Raw genomic sequence first — 26,809 nt, forward strand, 5'->3', positions numbered from 1 at the left:
AAAAGTGACACGCTGAAAATAATAAAGTACTTAGTGGTACTAGAAGTACTTAGAAATCACCACGTCTTGCTTGGTTTCTTCAGATCTTCCATGCAGAAAATAATCCATGTGATAGAATCTGAAATGCTGATATATTTCAACTCACAGCTCAAACCCATTTCTAGACACATTCTTAAAAATATGATAATATTTATATACATAATCTATATGGTGACCTGTCCAGGGTGTACCCCTGCCTTTCACCCAAAGAGAGCTGGGATAGACTCCAGCAGATCCCTGTGACCCTAAATTGGAATAAGTGGGTATAGATAATGGATGAACGAAACTATTGATTTGCTGCTGCCTTATCTGAACCAAACTCTTCTCAAGGTAAAAGCACACAGACTCAAAGACGAGCAAAGACTTGTTGCATGTTTTAGAACATTTCATTTCTCTCCATGGCGTGGTGTACAATCACATCTTTACAGTACATTCTCAACCCTGCTCCTCATTCATCTCTCCCTAAATAAATATTACATACTCTCATTATCCATGGATGGCCATGCACAGCAGGGCCCACGTGCTTCTGTAGCTCCATTTTCAGTGAAACAGAGAGAGAGTCAGCGAAGGGGAAGAGCAAGCACACAGAAAAGAGGAAGAGCAGGGCTGAGTGATGAGAAGAAAAAGTAGGGGTACAGATGAGAGATGTTTTCACTTCAGTGGCCATTGGTAAAGAGAGGACAAGGCGAAAACAGACAAAATAATAAAAACAGAAAATGAAAAAGAACAATGAGTGAGTCAAATTAATCTTACAAACACATGAAATACTGCAAAAGAGATTCCCTTTTTCTTCACTTGGGCCTGTAGAATCCTGGTTGGTCCTTTTTATTTGAAATGTGTAGTAAAGAAGTAGCAGGCTGTTCTGTTACTTCTGATTACTTCCTGACCAAGTCTAGAACTGTTGAGATCCAGCTCTGTGATACAAAGAATGAACAAACCAAACATGAAAGAGAAATCTCAAACAAGAAAACTAACGCAATAAACACCAATCTGAAAATGTAACTGATGACTCCTCATGAACACACACACGTCTGTCAACATCTTCTTTGCTTGTTTTTTCACTGCTTCTATGCACATTCACACACAATTCACCATTATCATTATTATTAATATTATTATCATTATATACTACTTTGTTTCAAACATTCAAAAAGTACTAGACTCACTATTGTCATTATTGCTGTGACCAGTAATCGTTCTCATGTAGCTCCTGTTGGTCCGCCCCACAACAGCAAATCAGAGCACAAAATACCCACCACATGACTTTGTAAGAGCAGGACAGGACTTCAGGTCAAAAGTCAGTGGTAATAATAAATACTGTAACAGTCTGAAAAACAGCTTGCTGTCCAACCATATAACCCAACACACACTGATGTTCAAAAAAGATAAAACCTAGGCAGGAGCAGGAGTGCATGTGGGATATTTCTGCAGATTACATCTAAAACTAAAGGGTGAAAACTAAAGTGTCTGGTGTTGAAATGTTCCTCATCCTCTTCTGCAGAGGACTAACAGTGTTTGATGGGGTGCAATTCAGACGTGAAGGAACAAATTCCTGATGGAAAGAGTGAGAGAGATGCCCTGCTCCTGTCAGTACTCTACTCTCTTTCTGGGTTTTTGTTCCTCACATCCACACAGTGTGTAGTGCTCCCCTCTTTGTTTCAGCAGGCATTCACTAGAGACAAAGATATCTGAATGTTCCCAGGACTAAGAGGAAAAGCTCCCACTTTCCATAGTCTATGAAATGTTGCAGGTCACAAGAGGAACTGTAGTCAGTGATGGTTCTGGAACTGGAAACGTTCAAGTTAAAATTATTTGAACAGCGGACAGCCATTTGAAATGTCTGTGCGACTCTTGAGGAGTGGTGGTGTGAAGAGGCCCACCAGTGGCCACTACACTAAATACAGATGACTTGTAGCTGTTGGTAAATTATTGCTGTGGTCCCGACAGCTTCCAGTCCGAATGAGATCACTGAAGTTTGTTACTGGTTGAAGCTAAAGTTGAACGTTGTAAATTCAAGTCAGTCAGGTGGAGAGTTCTTGGTAATATAGTTCCTCTGCAAGTCCCAAACCTGGCTGTGATTTTTGGGAACAGTCTCCCAGTCCAACATGACCTACCCACAATTTTTACTCTAGCAGTTCACCACGGTGTGTTCAGAGGAGGTGTTCAGGCCTCAGTCAGGGACTCTGAAAGGGTGTCAGTGGGATCCTGCTGCACCTCCGGGACCACAATTCCCCGGTGAAGCTTTTCTAAAGACTGCTTCATCTGTGAGATAAAAATGGTGAGGGTGAGAGTTTGAAGGGAAGATTAGGTCAGACATTGAATTACATAATACAGTAAAAACATGCACTGGAAGCTTGTCATTTCCTGGTCCTCCTGCAGATGTGCATTATAAGCATTGTACTTCAGAGTAAAATGAACAGAAATACACACACATACCTGGTCGAGAAGTGTGACAGAGGACTGTAAGATCTGCTGCCACTTGCTGAGCTGAGCCTGGTGAAACTGCCTCTGGAGCTGCAAGACCTGAGCCCACTCTCCAGCCGTCTGCGGCAGAGGACTGAGGAATATGGGGGTTTCAGGGAGAGAACAAAACAAGAGCAGCCACATCATTAAAATGTCTATTGCCAGGAGTAGTAGAAAGCTGCACCAGGGGGCAGCAGAAACAAACAGCTGCCTATTTCCAATCTAGCAGATACAGACAAACATTGTGATTAATGATCTCAATACTCAAGCTTCTTTATGTCTGCCAGCTCCTGAGGGAAACATCTGGCTTTTCAGCTGCTAAATATTCCACTATGTTCACCAGCTAGCTGCTGTGTCTGTGTGCTGTTTGTTGCTGAGCAGGTAGTGTGCAGCTGCCTGCTGTGGGCAAAAAAAGGAGACTGTTGAGAATGGTGAGTGTGAAACAAATCACTCTGTAGAGTTGGGTGGTAATTCATTGTGGATTTACCATTAGAAGTGACCCCTTTCTCAAACAAGTAGCGATGTGATTCACTGTTTAAAAAAATACTGGCTATAGCTGCTTTAAATTCATTTACACCTATGGACCCTAAGAAGCCACAGCAATAATTGTTGCTACGCAATAACTTACAAGAGACATTACAGACCTCAGGTCCCACAAGAATAACTCCATAAACACTAATTAAGATGATCCCGCTGGGTGAGAAATGGAGATAACAGAGTCTATGTGTGTATGGAAAACAGTGCTTTGTGTTTACCTGTCAGCAACAGAATAGGAGTGCCATGTCTCCAGTGTGTGGGCTGCTCTTTCCAGAGCATACAGTTTGTAGAACAGCAGCATGTTAAGAGCCACCAGCACCACCAAACTGACCGGGACAGAGAGATAGGAATTGCCATTTGACAGGTATAAAACACTCAAAAATCACTAAAAAAGTGAATGATCCATAAAGAGAACCAACAGCAAGATATAAACAAAAAAATACAGAACAAAATGAGCAGATTTAATATTTCAGGGTTTTGTAAATTGCAAATTAAATTGATGATTCACAGAATAACACAATATAATTCTGTTTGCTCATATTTATGCAGCCAGTGGTATAAAATCAAAGCTCTGCATACGAACCTGATACAGATCCTATGAACAAGAAGTATTGCAGAAAGGAAGGAAAAAGAAGAGACATAGCAAGACAGGTATTTTAAGGTTGTTAGTATGTACAACATCCAAAGTGTTGGAATGAGGGAGCATTCAGATGTGGATAGAACCAAGACAGGAGAGAGATAATCAAAAACATACAATCAAACGAGGGATTTGATAAAGCATGCAGTCCGAAAAATTTCACTTAACTACACAGTATAGGAAAGAATGCACTGCATTACTAAGGACCACATGCAAGGACACACATCCTGTTATGTGTGGACTGAGTTTCACTCCACATCTGTACATGTATTTAAATACATCATTTACATCAAACAATCAGGTCTGCATGTGAGGTGAAAATGAATAAAGCATGAGATTCATATGATCAGTGTTCAGTAAAACATAAAACATACTGGAAACAATCTTGTGTTAAAATATTCAGACGGGAAGTTCAAAACAAGGACCCATAAACACACACTTAAACTTACATGAAGCTGACTATGAGGAGGATGGTTGATATGCCGTTGTGTCCTGCACCACGTGAATGTTCTCCCAGCTTCATATACTGAGCACCTAAAAAACACAACAAAACAAAAAAACAACACTTTTAATATCACAAAGAATGCATCTTAATGTCTGACAGTCATACAACCCAAAGTATGAAAGCTAAAAGCTAAAACCTGCGTTTATGATACAGTGTGTAATACATGTCTATTTATTTACATGTATTACACAGTCATTGCATCCTCAGGTATTCCCAAAAATACCATCAATCATAAAATATAATCTGGACCTACATAAGAGGAAAAAGGTGGTTTAATAGACAGACTAAACCATGAAAAATAACTAATACATTTAATGTCAGAAATCAGGGACTCTAAATGAATTCTTTAAGAATTTTCAAGACCTGCAGATACCATATGATTTTGTTCACTTTGTTTGCTGAACTTTTATACAGCAACTTGGAGGATTAAAGATTGTTTCGATAATGTAATTCCAGACAGATCCACTAGAGGGGAGTGTGGTACAGATGACAAAATCAGGTGTGACCCCCAAATGCAGGTGGCAAGGATGGGAATTTTACCACCACCCAGAACATGTCAACAGCTGTATCCGGACTGACTTACTGGCGTCTCTCCTGTCCCTGTCCTCTCCGACTCCTCTGTCTCCTCGGTCTCCAGTGCCCCTGCCTCCTCCCTCCCTCTCTCTCTCCCTCTCACCCGGGCGTCGAGAGCAGGTGCGTTTGCGGCGGCGCAAGGTCGGTGGGGTCTTGGCACTGTCAGGACCCATTGCCTCGGCTGACGTTACCACTGAAACTTCAGACTGCAGCAGCGTTTCCAGCTTGCACACTTCGCTCTCTGCATGAGGAAAAGTAAACAGGTAAATTAACATACACCAGACCCAGGAAGGTGAAGTAGAGGACAAATACAAGTTTATCCAAACTACCACATAAATATGGTTGAACAGCCATCACAATACAACATCCACTGTTTCGAAAGTGCGTGTGCAGAGATACATGTGACGCACCCATGTGCCTGTAGTACTCCTCAATGCCGCTCCAGGTGTTCTTTTCAATCAATGCTTTCACTAGGCTCCACGGCTGCTTCCTGTAGCAGATGTCTGAGGAAACTCTGGGCAGAGTAAAAGCAAACAATCCTTCTTTTATGGTTTCTTTTTTAAACAATTTTTACATTGTTTATGAAGAACAATTCAACAGGCTGTACACTCATACAGTTCTCATTCGATGATTTCACACATTTCCCGTAACTTTCAACTAGTGTTTGACAACAAATATGATTGAAAACACGAGTGAAAACTCCAGGTTTTTGAACCCTTAAGTCAAAGACCTCTTCTTGGAAAAGAAACACCAGTCAAAAAAAAAAAAAAAAAAAAAGGCTAGAAATAAGTTGTGACAAACAGTAGAGTGGTCTGCATTTCCTCTGAGTTAATTTTAAATGGCAACCATGCCCAGAAAAGCTTCAAAAAACTCCATACTGTACACGATGGTGTAAAAAAGGGTTTATGTGGCAAATATTCATAATGTAAAGTTTAACTAAATCCTGTGCTTAATTCTGTGCTGTAGATCATCTTGTTTTTTGCAGGCACAGGTATAATATAGGTCATCAGTGGAAAACCCAAAAGTTGTGCAAACTGAGTTGTCAATTTTTCAACTTTCATTTTTTTAAGAAACTTTGAAAGAACAATTTGTACAAACACAGTAAAGCATATGCACTGACATGTTTTGGGTTAGGGTTATCAGGGCATTAAGTAGTACAACATCACCATTTAAACAGAGTGACATAGCAGTAAGAGGATCTGTAATGAAACCAATGAGCTCTCCCAATTACTCATTCAGAGTGTAACCTTGAGAATTATACTATAGTTCTCTGCTGTTGGCTGTGCTGTTTTGACTGTGGTTTAAAGAAATAAACATTTTCTACCCCAGCGAGACAAAAAAAAAAAGACACAAACCTACCTGAGCCGGCTTTTGTGCTTGTTGATGGAGGTGAGGCAGTATCTGTGGACAGTGTAGAAGTAGTCCTGGTAGGGAATGCCTGATGTGATGACCTCTGAGTCAACTACAAAGCACTCACCCCGGGCGCTGCTTTTATGCAATGTCTGGAAGCAGGAGGAAAAGTGGAGGTGGATAGTTAATCATATGCAAACATATTGGTTTTCTCTGATACATGACAAATCCAAGCTCCCGCTTCACTGGCCGTAAGTTTAGGAGCGCCATTTAGCGTTTTAGAGAAATATATGTCAATCTTACAACTTTGTTGAGTGGTCAAAAAAAAAACAAAAAAAACTAACGTATATACAACATTATATTACCCTGTCACAGCAGTCACACACTGTAAACACAGTGTAATACAACACCACATCAGAGAAATGAACAAGTGCCAGAAACAATGGGATTAGTTCATTCTGAAAACAAAGATCATTCAAAAAATGGAACCTAAAGTGAATCACTATTTTAAATTAACAGAAAATGGTACCATCATATAACTTTAAATTATAGCCAAAGATATTCTTATTTGATCTAGGAAGAAGCAACATTATTTCCAAATTGTAGCTACCATACATCATTTCTGAACTAAATTACTCATTTTCATGATGCAAAATGAAACAAATATTTTTGTAATCACAGTTAAGACTGAAACCTGAATTTGAGCCCTTATAAGATCTAAAATGAGATGCAAAATCAAACATTTGTGGATTTCCAGGTCACCATAAACCTTGTACAGAAAGAAACACTCCAGTTCCAGCTAAAGAAGCACAGTGTTTTTGTCTATTTGTCTTTTGCAAAGCCTGAGTGCTCAAAGTAAAAATGATTGGTGTTTGTCAGGACTGACCTGCGTCTCCACCACAGGGGCAGTCTTGGGGCCAAGGGGGTTGTTGAGGGCGATGGTGTAACTGAGCACACGACTGGTATTCCCACTGCTGCTGTCCTGCTGCCACTCGCCTACCGACAGGTCTGAGAAAAACAGATAGAAAAGCAATTTCCCCCTTGGATTAATAAAGTTTTTTGAAACTTGAAAAGAGACAGGACATGAGTACAACCAAAGAGTGCAAGAGGCACAAAGTCCTTAGCAATCTTGTGGAAACAGCATGAGAGGTTAAGAATTTATGAATGAAACAGAGAGTCCATTTAGAATGGGATTTAGAAGGGAGAGGGGAGAAAGAATGATTCACTTTTTCATAAAGAAGAAAAAAAGAAAGAAAGAAATGCCCCAATTAGAGCGATGTTCCCTAGTGTGCTAGACCTCCATCTGGGGTAACCAATGGCCAATTCAGGTCCATGGCTTCACCTCTGTCCTCATTTAAACTACAGAAAAAAAATGTCTAAAATAAACACTGAATTTATCAATCAATAAAAAAAGAGGTATGCATTGAGAAAATAGGATATGAAAAACTAAATGAATAGAAGGAGAACCAATAATGAAGGATGGTTTACACAGCATGAACAGCTAATACGGCACTCTCATTAGCAAAGAACAACATGTTGGACACAATATCATATTTGTATTTGTCAGCTGGACCGCACAGCAGCTTGGAGCACCAGAAAAACAGAATCAAAAACATGTTTCCACCCTTTTAAGCATTTTGACTACAGATGTTTGCTTCGTTTATTTCCATAAACAGCACAGTGATAACATGAATGCATAGTAGTAGGCACCTACCTACAATTGAGCTTAACAACAACATAAAAATACAAAAGCCTCATTAGTCCAGCAACTGACAGAGCAATAACACCATAACTGCCACTGTCTCAACAGGAAAAACTTGCTCTCTTCCACTTGATGTTATGCAACAAGCTAATGCAGGTTCTGCAAAGGTTGCTAAAATGCATTTTTGTAAACAGATGAATCATCATCAAAGCAGTCTGACAAGTCAGAAATTAAAATCTTTCAAACTTGACTTTAATTTAGCTGTTAATTACCTACCAGTAAAGTGTCGCTGAGAGAAAAGGTGCTGGATGAAATGTGTGTCAGCTGAGAAGAGAAGGTCGTGCAGCTTGTCTACACTCATGCGGACCACAGTGTTGATGTGCAGCCGCCCGCTCAGATCAGTGCAGAATGACTCCACTTCACCTTAGCATCGAGGAGAAGATATTAGTGTTATGTTTTTCTTCAGGTTTAATGTTGGCATCTTTTTCTGGTTGTTTTACTGCACTCAAAAGTTTTACTTGTGAAGAAACATTTGTCAATGTTTTGTTCTGGGTTATTAGTCTAATGCTAAAAACAGTATATGTCAACATTAATTTAGTTTTAGCTGCAAATTATAGTAACCACACTTTAACACTGGTAGTGACTTTACATCCAAATGAACTCTCAGGAAATACAGATTGCTGCTATATGTCGCTGTTCATTCTGAATGGGTGAAGATATACAGATGATGACATTCTGGTTTACACATTACATTTTCAAGCTCCAGGCAATGGGTTCATTATCTTGCTTTGAGGTCATGTTAGGTAAATCATTTCACTATGCCAACACAACATGACTTTCATTTAATAACATGCAGATTATTTTTCCAAAGAAATTTGTTGATTATAGTTCAGGGCACATTCATCCAGAGAGCAGTAGATCACTCCATGTTATGGCTTGAAAAACCCTTAGTGCGATTATTGCTGAACCAACAAAAAAGAGGTGGAAGCAATGAAGCAAAAAAAACAAAAACAAATTATTCAGAGATCAAAAGGAGGAAACTAGAACTAATTATAACTCTTGGTAACGCCCTTTAGCACTTTCATAAAGACAAAATTCAGATTATACAGATTAAACCTAATATCCCTCAATGAGCACAGTGAACACAGAAGACAACCCAAGAGAATATAGTTTTAAACGGAGTCTGAAACTGAAGTTTTAACCCCCCCTAAATCCTAAATAGATTTTTTCCCAATGACTTAATTGTGCTTGCTGCAATTTCATAACAACTGGTGTGTATATCCTGATTTTTAGTTTACGCTATTCACAAAATACATCATTACCAATAAATGCTGTTGAATAAAAGACTGCAACATGAGTATGTAACTTCTAATCGAATATTCATACATACATTCATATACTGGGACATCTCTACTGGGTTCTTGTGGGGGTCTACTCTGAGAAAACAACACTTACTCTCTTCTTGTGTGTCAGAGGAGTTGCTGGGGTCTGTTGGCAGTTCCTCATCATTGGTAATGTCCAGTGAGGACAGGTTCCCCAAACTGGCGGTTTGTGGGGGCAGCATGTGATTGGTGGACTCAGATGGGCTCTCCCCACCCTCTTCTAGATTCTAATGCAGTGAGGAGGAAAAAAAGCACACAAGAGCAGAATTAGCAAGAGTTTTGTAGAGAAAAATCACCCCACAGTCATATGACTTGAGAGGAAAGAGGCCTCAGCTGGCCTTACCTCGTGTTGACGCAGCCTGAACAGACATACCACTACAACGGTGCAATTAATCCAAACCAGACACAGTCAACACAGCACACCATTTACTCACTGTAGCTTGGCATGGATCTGATCTTCCCATATCAAGATCAAGACTGCAGAGGGCAACAACCAAAACCGCTGATTTTGAGCAGAACTGATTGGACATAGAGCCATTAATTATATAAAAGTCCCATAATTACTTATCCACATCCTTTTGTGGTTATCTGTTTTTGCACTTGTGCTGATAGGAGAGCTGATAAGTAAAGAGGCAGAGGGAACAAGGGAAGACAGATATGAACATGACATGTGGCAAAAGTCCCAGGTAGGACTCAAAAAATGGATGTTGCTGTTATGTGAGAAAGTTCTGCATCTAACTAACAAGGTACTCCTTATTTATGTTTGTGCTTTACTGCATTATTTTTCTAAACATCTAAATGTTCCAGTGTTTACCTGCCTTGCCCATACTGTCTGGTTTATACTGTACAGTCATTTAAGTCCAATTACAAAATAATTACAGTAAATAGACAATAGACTGATTTATATCAATACTTTAACAATTTTTAGGAATTCTCTCACATCATGAGCTGATGAAAAAGAATTAAACAGGTTCATTACATGTTTCAGTGTTAAAACCCAAATACTAAGCACTACTAATACCAGCTGGTACTTAATATGTTACCAAATGTACAAAGCAGATTTGTTTATTCAATATACCATGAACCATAGTTAGCCAGACACTATTATTTATCTGCTGAAACCCTTACATTACATGAAACAAAATTCACGAGATCTACCAGTGGAAAAATGATTACACTGCATGGAAATTTGCTTCAGTTTAAGATTTTTTTCTTTTATGTAAAAGTGTAAAATCCCTACATTACAAAAAGTAAGTTATCACAACATGCATACAGATGAAACGCATAATTTCAGTTAAAGGGTAAAGGCGTCATGTAAATTCTGGCAGCATTATTATTATTACTGTTGGTCAGCTGGCTCTGACTATCTTGGAATGACTCTAGTGGTCAACTCTGCTTCAGTGCCAGACTGAAAAAAAGACTGCACACTGATCTGAGCTCTTTGTGTTTGTTGATGAGGTATCTCCAGTTACAAGATGTGAATCCATGGCTCCTGCTGAGGTAACTTTATTCAGTCAGTTCCTATAATGTAGCTAAAGCGAGCCAACAAGCTTCAGATATCAGGCTGACATCTTGTAACACAAATAGCAGGATCAGACACATTAGTGAGTAGATGCTTCTGTTATGTCTGTGCTTAAAGTGATTATTGAAGTGTACGTGTCTATTTAATTTAAGCATTTGTTACTGATAGTCCATTGATGTATACTATAACCTGTATCTTTTTAAACATACCTAATGATGCCATCCTCACAGATGGTCCAAGTATTATTCTTATTGAAGTGAATCAGAAAGTAATAAAAAATATTTCCAGGTGCAATTAGACTGTGCATTGAAAATGAGCTGCTGCAGTGCTACGGAAGTGTGACTGTCGAGAAAAACACTCACAAAGGAAGCAGCAGCAGAGGCAGAGATGTTGGTGGGAATGGTGGATGGTAATGAGCTCTGTGAGCTGGGTGGGCTGGGTTCAAGTGGGTCAGAGCTGAGTCTGCGTCCAGATGAGGAAGGCACCTCTATGGGCAGACAAGAGGCAGAGGAAGGGGGAGAGGAGCCCCCGAGGTTTGTAGCAGAGGAAGAGCTCACTGGACCGCAGGGCACCAGGGGAGGGGGAGAGCTGCCAATGGAGGGAACCGACATTGAGCTAAGGTCCAGCAGATCTGTGACAGATACTGACTCGTCTCCTGGCCTGGGGAACAGAGGGAGAGGAAGTGAGACACAAAATGCCAGACTGAGAAAAAGTGAGCAAGTGCTTGTTAAAAAACCTAGTGAGAGAGGTAGGTAATCTTTCACCAACTAGACATTTAAGGGAAATGTTATGGTAGCTGGCATTAAAAACAGTAGTTCATAAAACACAAAGCATGTACACATATACATGCACAGCACCATATGTTATTATACTTTTACAGTGAACACTTACAGTAGGCCGTTCATGTGTTCGGCAGTGGGGGAGACATAGTCGTCATCTTCACTAGTGAGGCCCAGTTCAGTGCCGTAACACTGGTGTACAATGTGCCAGAGCTCTTTGGGTGATAGAGACTTTGAAAATACACAAAAAACATTTATTCCATATAGGATCAAATTAAAATGACTAAATTCATATACTGCTATAATACATTAAACAGCTTTCCATTTCCTGTTTTAATCTGTAGATTAGGAGTATATGTAGGTACAGGAACACATCTCTAGTGTTGATAACCTTGACTAAATGATACAGTGAGGTATTTAAACTAGTGGACTGTCTCTGGCTATTTTGAATTATAGTGTGCGCTTACTGATTAATTCTAGATGTCACCCAATTCTAACTGAAAATAGGATGGTTACACTAACAAGGTGTTGCCCTAATAGGATATGAGTGAAAATGGGACAATCCACAAGTCTCCAGGCACTGACATGCAGTCTACATTTTTTTAAGGTTTCCATTGCGCCTTGTTGTCTTTTACCATGTGTTTTATAACTAAGCTTTCATGTTTATGAACCAGTGCGGTGCAAATGGAATGTCTATATTCAAACTCAGCAAATAACAGTGATTTGAATTGTTTTCCCAAGACTGTTTTGGTGGCCATCTCCTGCTTCTTGACACTGTCTTCTATTCTAAGCTGCTAAGTACTAGCTGTTGACACACCAGGCAGCTGCATAAATCACCAGGAGAATGGGAGAGGAGGCTGTACCTTGTCCAACAGTGCGTTCTGCCACAGACGGAAAATCATCATGAAGCTACGATCCCTTGCTCCGAAAGATGTGAAGAAATGCTGAGAGGGTAAATAACAGCGGGACAGGAAGGAAAGAGTAAGAGGGAAAAAAGATTAAAGATTTGACAGATTGCTTCCCTCTGTGATGTCACAGTCAGAGATAACTTCGTCAGCTCATTTCATACTGTTTCACTAGCACAAAACAATAGTTTAATGCATCAACGGCTAACATTTTTAATACTTTTTGTTTTTAGCAGCAGTTGATAACAGTAGAATTCAAAGTCTTCAGTAATTTAAAAACGTCTTAGGTAGGACCCAGCAGCATTTGCGCTTAAGCCTGACCTTCTCATTGTCAGTGCTGATCTGGATGGCATTTGGGATGAGCTTGGCAGTTTTCTCCTTGGTCATAGAGGTCACGTCTTTCAGCAGGATAGTGATCTGAACAAAGAAGGGGAGAGATTTATGGTGCGTGTGCTTCAGTGTGCATGTCTGTGTACACTACTCTTATCTCACCAAGGGTCTGAGTGTGTCAGGATCGATCTGCAAACAAGTGCACTTAAAGGGCCTCCTATCAGATTGCAGGTGTGACATTAACCAGATTACAGCAGTCATGTGTTTGATTTTATGTGTATGAATGTGTACACAGCGTGTGCATGACTTACAGTGGTTTCCCAGCGGAAGATGTTACTATAGAAACAGAGCCAATTCTCTGACAGATAAAGACGGCCCTGAAGTAGTATGTCCTTCTGCAGGGCACAAGAGTAGTCTGGAAAGAAAAAAGAAAAGAAAAGAAAAGAAAAAGACCAGATTCATTTCAACAACACAAGAGGTTATATTTAAAGTGAGGGGGGTGCAAAGCTGAGTATGACTTGAGTCTGTGCTGACACAAATTTAGCTCATCACACAACATTACAGCAACATTTCACTCACCTACTATTAGTCGCTCTGTATCAGGAAGTTTCTTAAAGAGTTTACGAAAATCTTCATTCCGCTGTTTGTATGTAGGACTGAGAACCTGAGTGTGAGAACAGGAAAGAGAAAAGAAAACATGTTTTGACTGACCGATGATATTTAGTTTAAATAAGTGAGAAAAATACTGCGTTAAAATACTGTACTAAATATCAATGATAAGCATTTCATTGTATCAACTAGTTCCATTCACCTGAAACTAAAAACACACAAATGCTCTGGTGTGTAATAGTCTAATAAGAGGCCATTAATGTACTTACATTGTACCAGCTCTGCATTTTCTGTAAAGAAAATAAAATATTTAGTAGAGAACATTAATCAAACTTCTTTATACAAATAAAAGGGTACAGCTACTGAAGATCTACAGGTAAGGAAATGTATTAGCTCACGAGACTGGTGAAGTATGCCACTTTAAAATTTGAATGCAATACAATTCAATAACTCTACTAACAACATCTACAGAAATAATCATGCAGTTAAATCAATGCCTCTCCAAAACTGTTTTAATAAAAATTCAACATAACATTCATGAACTAATGTATTAGGACTGCATCAATTTTTATCATAGTGCTCCTAATTAACCCAAGTTATCTGGTGCAGATAAAAACTTACAAACATAGAAAGTCTGAGTTACCTTGGCATTGCGGCTGAAATGGCGAGAAGCAAGTGGGTAGGCGGATGTGAGAGAGGAGGAAGAGGGTATGGAGGGCAGAGGGCTCTCTGAACCTCCTCCTCCTCCACCACTGCTCTTTTCTCCTCCTCCCTCATTCTCACTGACCCTGCCACCTCCAAGGACCCTGCGCCGCAGGGAGGGAGAGCTGCCAGGGGTGCTGCGTGGAGAGTTACTGGCCGTACTGGAAAAGAAAGAGCACAGATAGAGGTTTAGCTCAGGGAGGAAGAGCAGAAACTTTCAGCTCTGACCATAATGAATTAAATGTCAAGCTATAATGAAAAACTGCAGGTGTTCTCTCATAATAGCACCTCCAACTGCCTAATGGATGGCCAAAGAAAGGCCATGTGAGGCTAATGTTATCAGCTGAAGTTATTTCAACCGGAACGGCAGCCACAGCGCGGCTATTTAAAGCTATTTAGTAATGTGTCTTAACACTGATAAATCAAGAAGAACAAAGCACATGACTCACAATTCTACTGCAATGAATCATTAGCAGGTCAAAATTTCAGAGTTTGTAATTACATATTTCAATCTGACTGTCTTCCAGAGAATTCTGTTGACAGACATGCAATAAATGCATCAGACATATATAAAAGCTGCTACATCATCTTGACTTTGAAGTAAAAGTGTGGTCTAGAGATCAAACAATCAAACAGTGAAATATTCTATTCATCATAGAAATGCAACCAATAAGTTTCACATATGACTGGTCTTTTAGGAAAGTATGCCCAAAGTCAATGGAGAGGGTAAAAACTGAAGAGGTCAATACAATACTTGTACAGAACAACCTCAGGTTTTGTTTCTGAAAAAGTTCAGTCTCTACTGTCCTACTGTCATCTGGTCAGACTGCTGCTGCCAAAACAACTGCATCGAATATTGCCTCAGTGACCCAAGGAACTGACACATTCACCAGCATTCATCTTAAAGAATTGCCAAACATACATAGAGCTATTTATAATCGTCATTATACTGAGGCGACACCCAGAATCAGGCGGAGCTGCCCAAGTGTTAGCTTTAAAACTCCACATTTAAGACATGCTCCAACTTGATGAATGTGCTGCTTACTCACGCAACTATGTGCTGCGGCTCCTTCTAGGCTACAGGTACCATAATAATTTAATTAATGAAGCTAAACCAGGAGGTTTACTTTCTTTTCTCCTATTAAGGACAGGTGCTCTTCACACACTAAACCATGGTATACACATACCTCATGGTATTCCTATGGTAATCACTGCTTTGCTGCTAATTTTACTATCAGCAACAGCCGTTAAGTTTTCACTCTGTATATGATTATGACAATGATTTTAGTACTTCTCCTCCTGAAATTATACCATTAATGGTATAATTCAGTTCATAACTTCTTCAGTCTTTCTCTGATTGTTCTTACTTCATCCAAGATGTAGACTACATACTGGCCTGGCTTTAAAAAGCTGCTTTCCCTTTCTCCTGGAATGATGTACAGAAGGACTTGAAATCATAAGGGCTGTTTACCATTAACATCGATGCACTCTTAAAAACATTTGTTAAGTGCATATTATTCTTACTTGATTTTAGGTGAGTTTCTAAACTTGAATATTAACTTACTATTGTAAGTAGGTACGTATTGTAAGTGGTGTGTAGACTGTTGTGTTAGTCCAAATGTTTCCTTCAATTCTCTTTGGAAGCTCATCAAGTTTCCTTGGTTAAATAACAGAAAATGAAAAAATGGCATTGGTCCAGCTCAGATCTTTTGAATTTGGAAACAGCTATCAGTGACAGGAGCTGGAGATACAGGGAAATGAGAAAATTATTATCCAAGGCAACACTTCTCAGGCTCAGACAAGGACCAGTGAAGCTGAGGAGCCATTTCTGGACGCCAACCGGTTCCTTTTATAGGAAAATAATCCCTAAATATGAAGTTGTCATAAGATGCAATGTTGATATGTGCAGTATCATGACTGGCAGCATTAAGATATCTTTAGGTAAACGGACATAAGGTCGCAGGGCGCTGTAAATAGTCTTGGTGTGCTGTGCAGCCAGTCAAAGCGTGTGAGCAGGACATAACGTTAGTGTCAGCGTGTGTTTACAAACCGGAGCTAAATCCGTCAGCAGCTCTGATGTGTAAGGCTCCCCGGCAGCACAGATCACCAGCTAATGGGAAGCTAGCTTACTGGTTCAACCAAAACAACAAGGTCCAATTAACTCGTTCACAGCATTACAATTTGACAAACACGTAAGACGCGACCCGAAGCAACACACTTGTTGTTAGGAGGAGGTCTGCAACTCGTTTCCGTCAAAAAGCACCAGATTGCTGAAGGATGCAGGTTGCTTTGGTCAGAGAAACGGGATGGAGGGTGGAGGTCTCCGGTGACCGAAGCACCGACATTATCAACATAATCACAGCTACTATCAGACTATGGACCTACACCTGCACATCAACTGTGTCTGCACCACCTAGATATGATCAGAGCCATTTACAGGCTGTGACTCATCTGACCGCACCGCATGTGAATGAACGGTATCCGAGGACCACAGACACATCACTGCATAATACACGCCATTCATCGCACTACCTGAGACGGCTCAAGTCACTTACTCGAACATGTCATGGGGCGTTTGCGATCCAGCTGATATACACAAAAACGTCGTTGCTCACTGTGGTGTTAATATAGCACCGGTGTCCCTGGTGTGTGTGCAGCTAGCGCAAGGCAGACGCTGTTGCGGTGTGTGTCCGCTCTTCTGCCTTGTTTCCTTCGCTTAGCTTCGATGTAAAAATGAGGCCATCGTCCATCGTCCCCGGTCGGATGTTAATTTCCCATCTCGGCCGACGCCCCTGCACCTCGCGGCCAGGCAACGGTACGACCACTGCTCCCTACGCTGACTGCAGGAGCCGGTAACGGGCTGCTGTGTCTGCGTTCATCTGTAATCCCCTTTGCAACCGGAGAGGGAGGGGGAAGGCGGCTCCATGTGTTGAGTGAGGCCTTGCTTTTTTAGAACGAGGTGGTGCTGAACTGGGGGGCACCGATAAGGACGATAAGAAGGAGTCAAAACGGAAGGGTTTATCTGAGAGGACGGGTACCTCACAGACAGTAGGTCACCAAAACATTTACTGACATTAATGCATTCATGAGGTTTGCAAGCTCTTCTCTTCGTTAGCCAAACAGATGCTGCAAGCTTCAGCATTACTGTCTCCTCCTCTTTCCATTGCAGGGATCCCATAGCATTTCCAACAACATAAAACAACAAAACAGGAATGTTTTGGATGATGGATTTATCAACCTCATGAGTAAATGATCAATGGATTAATCAACAATTCGGATAATGAATGAATATTTTCTTTTCAGTCAAAAGTGCCAGTTACTTTTTTAACTTCTCAAATTTATGATAGTGAACTGAGTATCTTTGTATATTGGACTGCTGATTGACCAAAATAAACAATCTTATAACAGCATAATGTTAATTATGGGGCACTAAATACTGAGATAATATAGACCAAACAATGATTTGAAAAAAGATTAATTGTAGAAGATTGATGAGGTTAAGTTTTAGGATAAATATGTCAAAGTGGATTTCTTCTGATAGTTAACCATAATAAAGAAAATCATTCATGTGGGTCATGCTGAGTTATGCTTCATCTCCAAGTATAGAAAGCATATCTAAAAAAATAAACCATGCATAAGACTTGGGGATGTGAAACATCTACAATTAGAAATTAGCAAATCAGCTACATCATTATTTTAAAAAAAGGCTAAAAGCATGACTGTAAATATAGAGTCCATGCCTGTCTGCAGTGAATCAACCTGAGCAAAGCCCAGAGCCCACCCAATCCCTTTACTCTCAATCCCTCTGTCCATCCCTCTGGATTAGTCTGCATCATAATCTGCTGAGCTCAGCCAGGCCCATATCTCCACCATCATGTCTCCCTGTGTAATCTGCTTCTCTAAAGTTCACCAGTGGCCATAATGCCAGAGCTCCATGAGCAGAGGGGGCACAGAGAAAAGGGCAAGAAAAGAGACAGAATGCATTTTTAAACAAGAACCAAAAATGGTACAGGATGATGGTATAGTCCACAAGATGTAAATGTTCTACTCTTATGGCCATTCCATCCTGTCTAAAAATAAATCTCCCAGAGAAAAAGAAAAGACAGCAGAGCAAGTGATGATGTTTGAGGGGAGATTGATGTAGCTTCTGGCATACACATTGTGCCAAATCCATAGAGCATCACATACACACTGAATAAAACTGTAAAATTGAATATACCTATAAAAGCTGCTATTGAAATAGGTTCAAAGTAGATACAATTAGGCTAGACATGAGACAGAAACAGCCAAAGACATTTTAAAGGAATAAGTGAATTCAGACAATCTGAAATGCAATCAGAGTGCATGTAAACACACAAGCAGAAGGCAGGTCGTGTGAACCAGGAGTTACAAAGTTGTACTGATGCAATGTGACACAACGAGAAAGAGTGATCACACTTAAAATGAATCCCCAACAGTCACCAGGTCACTGTATCCAAATAAGATTTTCTTCCAAAATAACACTTTGTCCCCAATGAATTGTGAATGTGAGTGTGTAAATACTGCCCTGACAGCTTTTAATGAACTCAGACAAGGATAATTCAGTTTAGAGTCATAATGAATCTCCAATGCATCCCAACTGCCTTTTGAGTCACATCTGATTTCGTCTGCATATAAAAACATTCCACTGATAAACAAGGACAGCAAACATTTGCTATAAAACCACAGGGGCAGTGTCTGCCCTTAACAAACTTCTCTTGTCCAAGCTCTTCAGCAAACCATATCTAATATTTTAGCTGTATGTTACAACTTCTCAAAATTAACCTAAACCAATGTGTTTTTCTTGATATAACTTGGAGTAACCATCAATTGCATGTTTACATGTTTCTTTAATGGTTTTTTTAAATTATTGTTCAAATTATCATTTTTGCTGGGCCTTTGTTTTGAAAATAATATCAACCAGAATCTATATAAAATAACTTAAAACACATTTTTGAGCTGTATAAACATTTGTTTTTCCACTGTAAAAGGACACCGTAGAGTCATAACATAGAACTGGGTTCTAAGTTTCATTATTATTCAACAAATTGGTATAACTGGGTCAATACCATGATGTGTATATAAAGAGCATAATGCACAGCTGTCATTAGGAAGCACAGGGGAGTATTACCCTCAGCCTGCCCTCTGTAGCCCACTGCAGTGGTGCCCACAACATCCTCTGATTGGACTCACGTGACATCATGACATGACTAACAGCCTGCTTCCATTGGCTGCAGGTGATGTCATGATTCAGAGGAAGGATAAATCGCTTATGAACCCCGCCTCTAGCTCTTTGTGACTGGCCAAGCTCTGTTTTCCTTGCTGCTACAACAGCAGTCTCATTTTCTTTGTTTACAGTGTACATAACCTTGCTGTTTGGCTTATTTAAAAAGGCAGTCTCTTCTAAAGGCTTATATTGTAGTGTGAGTGTTTTAGTGCACTGTAGGAAAGGTATTTCTTGGCTCAATTTTATAATCTGTGTGCTGGCCTCTTTTTTTTTTTTTATCTGACACAGTATACCATAAATTTATTCAACTTAATCGGGACTTTTAAAAGTGTAATCTGTGATAACTAGTTTTATCCATTATTTAATTAAATCTATTATGTTCCAAAATAGTTCACTTCAGCTGACATTTGAGAAAAGTCAACCAACCGTAGACCTGTCAGATTTGCCCTTTTTACGCACCAACATGCACAAATGAGAGGCTACTCCCTCTGGTTTGTCACTGCAGCTAAATCTGGTCTCAATAGGCCTGAATGCAAATTGAGAGTGGTTTTACATAGATATTCTAAGCATAGAACACCTATGAGACAGTCAAACATAGTGCTCACTTTGTTGACACTGTTGTAAGCATTGGAAGCCTATGTTATACAGCTGCTGTAAGATAAGTAAGCCCATATTCAAAGAAAGAAACCTTCCCTATGCCCTTGATGGAGTAAACAAATGCTGCACACAAGTGCTTCATTTCTTTTATCATAATTGTAATCACTGGGTGGTTATTTGGGACGAGCCAAGCACACTAACCTGCAGCTGTCCCAGTCAGAGTCTCTGCTGAGCAGGCTCCTGAGGGACCAACGAGCGCGCCGGATGGGAGAGGGACTACGAGACCATGAGCGAGATGGTGGAAGAAGGAGGTCCTGTGAGGGGCTGTCCTGACTTTGCTCTTCCCCCTCCACCTGAGTGGCCACAGTGGGGGAAGGCGAGGGGCTACGATGTTGAATGGTTCCCTTCTCTGCAGACCCCTCATTTACAATTTTCTGAGTTTTTCCCTGCTTATGGGTGCAGCCTTGATCTTCATTTCGTTTCTTGCTCCTATTTCTGCTGTGCTGAGAACGGCCCTGGCGGGTGAGAAGTGATGATTTGGGGCTAGGTGAGCAGGACCATGACTCTGTATCTGAGGACGGTGGGAACACAGTCAGTGTTGGGATGGGGATGGGCTGAGCCAGAGTGATACCTTCTGGTCCCACAGGAGAGGACATAGTCGTCATCAAAGTATTCCAGGGCTATAGTTTCTCTTTCAGCCAAGGGTACCAATCAACGGCTTGCTGCATTTTTGGAGTTGAGACTGTCCCATGACTGGATTGTTAGTCAATCTTGTGCTATATAGATGTCAGAAACTGGACTGATAAACACATCAAGTGCTCCCTGTAGGCCAATCCACTCTGACTAAGGAGCACTGAGCATATCTAAAAATTATTCAGTGTTGCCCACATTTTCTGTTAACTTAAGAAAGTGTCTTTACGTCAGGCAAGGAAAAATCCCCATAAGTAATAAAACCGCAAAACCGTTCACAAGGTCACAGTAGTGTGGTTGTTCCTTCTCGGTTAAGAAAAAAAAAATGATGCAGCAGGAAGCTGGGAAGGAACCTGTCAGATCAAGGTCATTCTCTTTTTGCAATCCATTTCCAGTTGGTCACATATAGGGGCTAAGAATGTCTTAAAGTTTTTATCATCACTCTTCTGTATATTGCTTATGTGCTTCACCCCTTCCTCCTCTGCACCTCCTGCACTGTTGAGTGTCACTTTTCTTCAGTACTTCTTACCTCTCCTCCCTTTGGCAGACTTCAAGCTTTCATTTGCATAATCAGACTCATCTTTGCAAGAGCTGAAGAATGATACAAAGAGTCTGTCTTTGGAAGTAGCTACCTGAAGAGTGAAAAGAACAGAAACTTTGCATTCAGAAGTGTGCACCTGACTACCACTTTGCTTTATAAACGTTTTTATTGAAATATTAATCATTTAACTTTTAAGACTAAACCAAATGATTGTGAAACTAGAGCTATTTTAAATCTGGTCCTTGATACAGTCTGGTCTGCCAGTTCTGGGAATATGAGGTATCATATGACGATAATCATTTGCAATGAAATACTGTTCCCGTTAGAAAACAGATCAATAGGTTTTTTTATGGGTAGTTATTTATGGTCCACTAGGTCATGTTAAAAGCATTCTATTACAGAGATTTAGAAAAGTGCTTTATTATCTTAACAGTATTATCTAATATATCTCCCTTCAAGTAACTTAGAAATAGCTAATCTTGGGTGAACACAAGACCGTTTGACACAAGTCACTGTTTGTTTATCAGTGGACAGTAACAGATACTGAGAGAAATTTCATCCCCACATGTTGGAAGAAAAGCCCATAATATGACACAGAATCATTAAATCAATCACAAAATCATTATTGCCTGAGAAAACCAAAGTTCAAACCACTGGACCAAAAAAGCAGGTGCCCTATCTAAATGCCAGCATTTCCAATCTCCAAACCTTGACATACAAAAACAAAGTTGATCCTAAAACTGCTCAGAAAGATAAATACTAGCAACTAGCAGACCCTGTAACAGACACAAACAGCACACCCTTTAAAAATACATAGACCATAACAAGGTCTGATTGCCACTACAGGCTACCAAGGCCATAACTAACTATATGAAAACATACAGCAGATGTGTCCTCCAACAGAGACGGTTTAGGTGTGCGTAACTCCATTGTCCATTACCGCTTCCAAGACAAGGGCGCAGCAGGTCTGACAGTATTATACTGCGATCTGTTTGAACAAGAACAATCTTGGCACAGACTCGTTTGTCCAGAATAATCTACCATAATCCTCGGTCCACACAAGCCTGGTCTTTTTTGGCATAAATCACGGGCACAACACAGAAGAGCAGTGTGTAACAGAGAAGCGAATTTTAGTGTCTGGAGTGTGAAGCAAGTGTTCAGGGACAGCTGATTGTGTGATTGTGCGCTGCTCATTTTGTCTTAAAAACACATCACTTCCAATGACCTGCAGTTATGTGAAACACAGCATGAAAACCTGCCAACACGATGACCAACGGCTGTGCAGAAAGAAACCGTTTAATAATGACACAGAAAATCGTTACAGCCCGAGAAAACCAAAGTTCAAACTCCTACCTTCCATTGGATGAGTTTCCTCCGTGTCTGTTATCTTGCTCGGCCTCAAAAACAAGCCGAGCGACGGTGCGGGAAGTGATATTAAAATCCACCTTTTCACAGGAGCACATCAGCATTATTAGCTGCATAAAGACGCATTTGCCGGCTGCAGACAACAGTTAGCCTTTAGCCAGCTAACGCTAAAGACAGCCAGATTGAGCTAGCGTTAACTCCCGACCTCTGAAGGCCAACCGCTCACAAAATAATCTCACTAGTGAGATTTAATTTCCAACAGAGAACCGAATTCTTCCATTTTCACTTTAAAAACAACCCGGTTTAAAACACTAAAGCTAACGACCAAAGTTAGCTCAGCCCCAGTAGCGTAGTAACTTGTCTTTAAAGTACAGACAAAACGTTTTTTGTCGAAAAGTGAAAAGGAAAAGTCAGTTAGACGATCCATTCGTTTCTACGTAGGTGTTTCAAGAAATTTCATCAAGAAAAATAGTGTCCCTGCTACGCATTTTAATAAGACATTAACCCCAAAACACAGTGATTCGCGATTTTCTATGAATGATTAAAATAATGTTTATTATTATATTATCTAATCTACACGCAGCCGGCAGAAAAACAAGGCGAACACCCCTCCGACAAACTTTGTGGTACAGTCCCGAGAGAATAACTGTTCAGAGGATGTGGCGAGAAAAACATGGCTGTTTATTTACTTTAAATCTATCGTTCATTGCCTATAATCTCCCAATTAACCCTAAAACAAATCGGATCTCGATGTACTACTGGTGCAGTTTTTTGTTTGTTTGTTTTTCATTATTTATTTATTTTTTTCCCGACAAAAATAAAGCAGTCCCAGTATCTAAATCAGCCTACAGTTTCACCTTCAGGGCTTTCTTGTATCCTAAATATTAAGTCACCACCAATTACTGTTGCATCGCTGTTTGTTATTGCAACATCAACAACAGTTGCAAGTAAAACCACATATTTAGCATAATTTCAAAGTTAATTTGAAGGGAGTTGTTATGGACTATAACTAATGGAGAGAAACATAGCGACCCCTTGTGTCTAACAGGGTTGCGTGCAGACATTTGTCCCCTGATTAATAACGCTTCTTTTATCTCACTAAACTGCTATAAAACTATATATGAGGTTGGTGGGTCCTAACTTGCAGAAATGTGTATTTTGTAGAAACTGTGTATGTCGACCTCACCTTCTGGCTCCTGCAGCAGCATTGCTTCATATAGACTCATGAACTATTAAAAGTATGATGCACCCTGTAAGATATTGGATATCTTCTCCTCCAGGACACATACAGTAAGCAGAGCCAATGACAGGTCACCTTGGATGAAGCTGAAAACAAAAGATCCTACATTAACAAGACACTTTGAGATAAAATGATGCATGAATGCATTGACCCGAAATTTTGATGATTTTAGGGCTGCAACTATCAGTTCTTTTCATTATTAATTTTAAACAATTTCCCAGTGTAATGAGAAAATAAGTAATGTCCATCATAGTTTCCTATAGCTCAAAGTAACATCTTCAACTAGCTAATTTTATTTTACCAACAATCCAAACCCAAAAGATTTTCAGTTTAGCATCAAAGACAAAGAAATGCAACAAATCCACCAGGTAAGAAGCTGGAATAAGCAAGTTTTCATTGATTTAAGCAAAAATCTTATTTCCATATTGCTAAGCACTTATTGCACTAGGCCTTTTAAAATACAAATACAAAGCAGATATGCTCACACTTCAGCAACTAAACTTTAGAAGGTACAAAAAAGAGAAATTTAAAGCCCTGGTAGATTCAAAGTCACACTTATCACTTCATGCAGATTTTTTTAAATGAAAATATACAAATCTTGTAATGATTTATTCTTTACCTGCTTGCCACGTCTGATCATCAGTCTGCAGTTGCTTTGCTTCCTTTCAAATCGATGACAGAGCATCACAATGACTTGGCAAATTTATATTCTCCATAGGTTTACAACACATCGTCTGTTTTGCCATTCCCTGTGACTGCCATCTGAAAGCAACGCTTCACTGGCTCTACTTCAAAACAGAGGACGCACGTCTATGTTACATACTCAGTCTGGGTAAGAAACTACTCCAGGTTACAGGGAGTTGTGCTGCTGAGCACTTCTGGCTGCTGAATCGGGGACTGGAAACTCGATCTGTGCTAAAAATAAAAAAACATCACCAGCATAGCAAGAGAGGAGGTGTGTCACTCTTTGTGTGTAGGATGACAGAGGTGTAGCACACTCCAGTAAATAAATCGCACACACACACAACACACATATACAGGGTTTATCATATACCATCATTTCCTTGAATCTACCCCCCTTTATAAATGGTCTAACCCAAGGTCTTTCTTTCACCCTCTCATGGTCAAATGTATGTCAGATTGCTCGGTTTTCTTTATCACCGTTATCATTCAGAGGCTTCCCCAAGGTTAAAAGAGGTAAGGACCCTTGTCAAGAGCTCAGTGCTTCATGTGTCATCTGGTAACATCATAACAGCATCCCTGACCTCCAGCACAGCCAAAATAAACAAATACCCACAAGCACTTGCATGCACCCTATAACAGAAACACAGGAAATATCCTGACCCTGTAAACTATACATGACATATGGGTTTTTTTGTATGACCTTGCAGCACAGGACATGTTTAAATTGTGACACTGCATTTCCCTTTAAATAAAAAAAAAGGGTGGAGGGACCTCATTACATTCATCACATCAACACGCTGACTGTCTCTGCCACACAAATCTTATTGTCAGTGTAGTCAGCACGCATGCTGAGGCCTTCAGCCAGTATCTGTTTTGTCAGCCCTGACATCAGTGGCCTTGTTTTTCTGACTGGCCCGCTGGTACTGACTGACTGTCACAGCCTCTGATGGCAGATATCAAAAGTGATAAGAACAGAGACTGTGCACTGGTGACTTTCTCTGGTTTTAGTAACTGAACAAGAGGAAAATGTGAAAACAAAGTGAAATTAGTTTGTAAGTGATTTATTTATATAATTAATGAATGTAGGTTGCAGCAGCACCTGATAGTTCCAATCTTTAAAAGCAAAATGACTGAATGCTTATTGATATCAAATTTATATGAATTACATGTATATATTATTATATGTTAGTTTACTGCATTCAAAAGGATAAGATACCTGAAGCACAGATAATGAGATGTGCAGATATATGTTCCTGTGATAACCTATTCAACCCCAAATATGTTACTGGAGTTCATAGCCTACTCAAACTGTACAGTAAGTTTTAAAACAGAATATTTGTAACCTCAATTTATCTGTACAGACATTTTGTTAAATAGAAAGATGATATTTCACTTTTCAAGAGCTCCCATTCATTCAGGCTATATCATCTTGCCTGGTGAGATCCGTGGGTCAAAAAGCGGTAGTCAGTTTCCAAACATCCTAAGAACAGTTACACTTTGACATGAAACACGTTTAGTTTCACAACCGAGTTTCAAAACCTGGCAACGTTTATCGCCTTTTTTACTCAACAGATCGTTCCTCAACAACAAGCAAAGTGAAATGTCCACCACCCTGTTGACTCTGTTGTGCGTTTCTAAAGCAAAACTGATGTGCAGAACATACTTGAGAGTAAACACTACACTGAAAAATGTGTTTGCAATTGTTAATTTACTAAATGATTCAAATATAACTCAACTCACCCTGGAGAACGAGCGACATGTTAGTACCACATGTGCGTTATTAAATCAGCGAAACCAGGAACTCAGCACGATGATCTGTACCACATTATCTGCGGATTAGAACTGGTTCCCCTAAACCGGAACTTTGAGTATTTTAAACCGCAGCTCTACGCAAAATACGCCAGCTGATGAAATAATGTGCGCACATAAAAGTGAACAGCAGCTGAACTAACATGTTTTCATACCACGCAATCAATCACTGACGCTTCAGCAGGAAAGTTATCATTCAGCGTCTCAAATGGACGCTGAACAGGTTGTATGAGACAGTGCAGCGTCAGACAGGGTCTAAAGTTTACCATCATGCAATTCAATCAGGCTTAAACGACTCACATACATTTAATTGCCCACTATTTTTATTTGATATTAAATAAACACCTAAAATACTGACACTGATACCATCAAAACCTGATAGTTTTTTCCCAGTTTTTCAAACTAAGAGAATCAAGAGCCTAAAACTCTACAAGACCAGGGCCCCAAGATGGAGACTGGACAACCTTTATTAGCTGATGCAGCAGACTACTTCAATTCTAATCTACTATAATATCCAGTAAATCTGGGGAATTTGTGTTTTTGACAGCACATACAGAATATTTGTGTCTGTGACTTTTACATTTCTGGCAAACTAAGCATATG

The 26,809-nt window shown here is 39.9% G+C and overlaps 1 protein-coding gene across 5 annotated transcripts; it reads right to left on the minus strand.

Annotated features, from left to right (window-relative positions):
• Nucleotides 1-409: 409 nt before the first annotated feature.
• On the minus strand, nt 410-26,265 carry gramd1a (GRAM domain containing 1A). Of its 5 annotated transcripts, none has more exons than XM_026316857.1 (22): nt 26,138-26,265; nt 24,333-24,628; nt 23,660-23,799; nt 20,079-21,199; nt 13,977-14,196; nt 13,603-13,623; nt 13,304-13,388; nt 13,036-13,139; nt 12,716-12,811; nt 12,353-12,433; nt 11,602-11,720; nt 11,073-11,370; nt 9,262-9,415; nt 8,083-8,229; nt 6,991-7,112; nt 6,114-6,256; nt 5,165-5,268; nt 4,765-4,995; nt 4,126-4,210; nt 3,258-3,365; nt 2,476-2,596; nt 410-2,301 (listed from the first exon to the last, which is right to left on the minus strand). In XM_026316857.1, the coding sequence occupies exons 4-22, from the start codon at nt 20,540-20,542 to the stop codon at nt 2,203-2,205; spliced, it is 2,802 nt and encodes a 933-aa protein (XP_026172642.1). In that variant the 5' UTR covers nt 20,543-21,199; nt 23,660-23,799; nt 24,333-24,628; nt 26,138-26,265; the 3' UTR covers nt 410-2,202. The 5 variants fall into 5 exon arrangements, 4 of the variants coding, with proteins under 4 accessions (XP_026172642.1, XP_026172643.1, XP_026172641.1 ...); XM_026316858.1 differs by having other exon boundaries at nt 24,333-24,623; nt 26,138-26,208; XM_026316856.2 differs by lacking the exon at nt 26,138-26,265 and having other exon boundaries at nt 24,333-25,533.
• Nucleotides 26,266-26,809: the final 544 nt, after the last annotated feature.

The sequence above is a fragment of the Mastacembelus armatus genome, chromosome 16, assembly GCF_900324485.2.
Source record: "Mastacembelus armatus chromosome 16, fMasArm1.2, whole genome shotgun sequence".
Taxonomy (NCBI): domain Eukaryota; kingdom Metazoa; phylum Chordata; class Actinopteri; order Synbranchiformes; family Mastacembelidae; genus Mastacembelus; species Mastacembelus armatus.

Bases quoted from the DNA above. Each gene is read 5' to 3' on its own strand.
- gramd1a (XM_026316857.1), bottom strand. From the start codon at position 20,542: ATGACGACTATGTCCTCTCCTGTGGGACCAGAAGGTATCACTCTGGCT. The intron at 13,389-13,602 runs GTAAGTACATTA...TCTCACACTCAG, and splicing joins AAATGCAGAGCTGGTACAAT to GTTCTCAGTCCTACATACAA. The intron at 11,721-12,352 runs GTACAGCCTCCT...GTATTTTCAAAG, and splicing joins AGAACGCACTGTTGGACAAG to TCTCTATCACCCAAAGAGCT.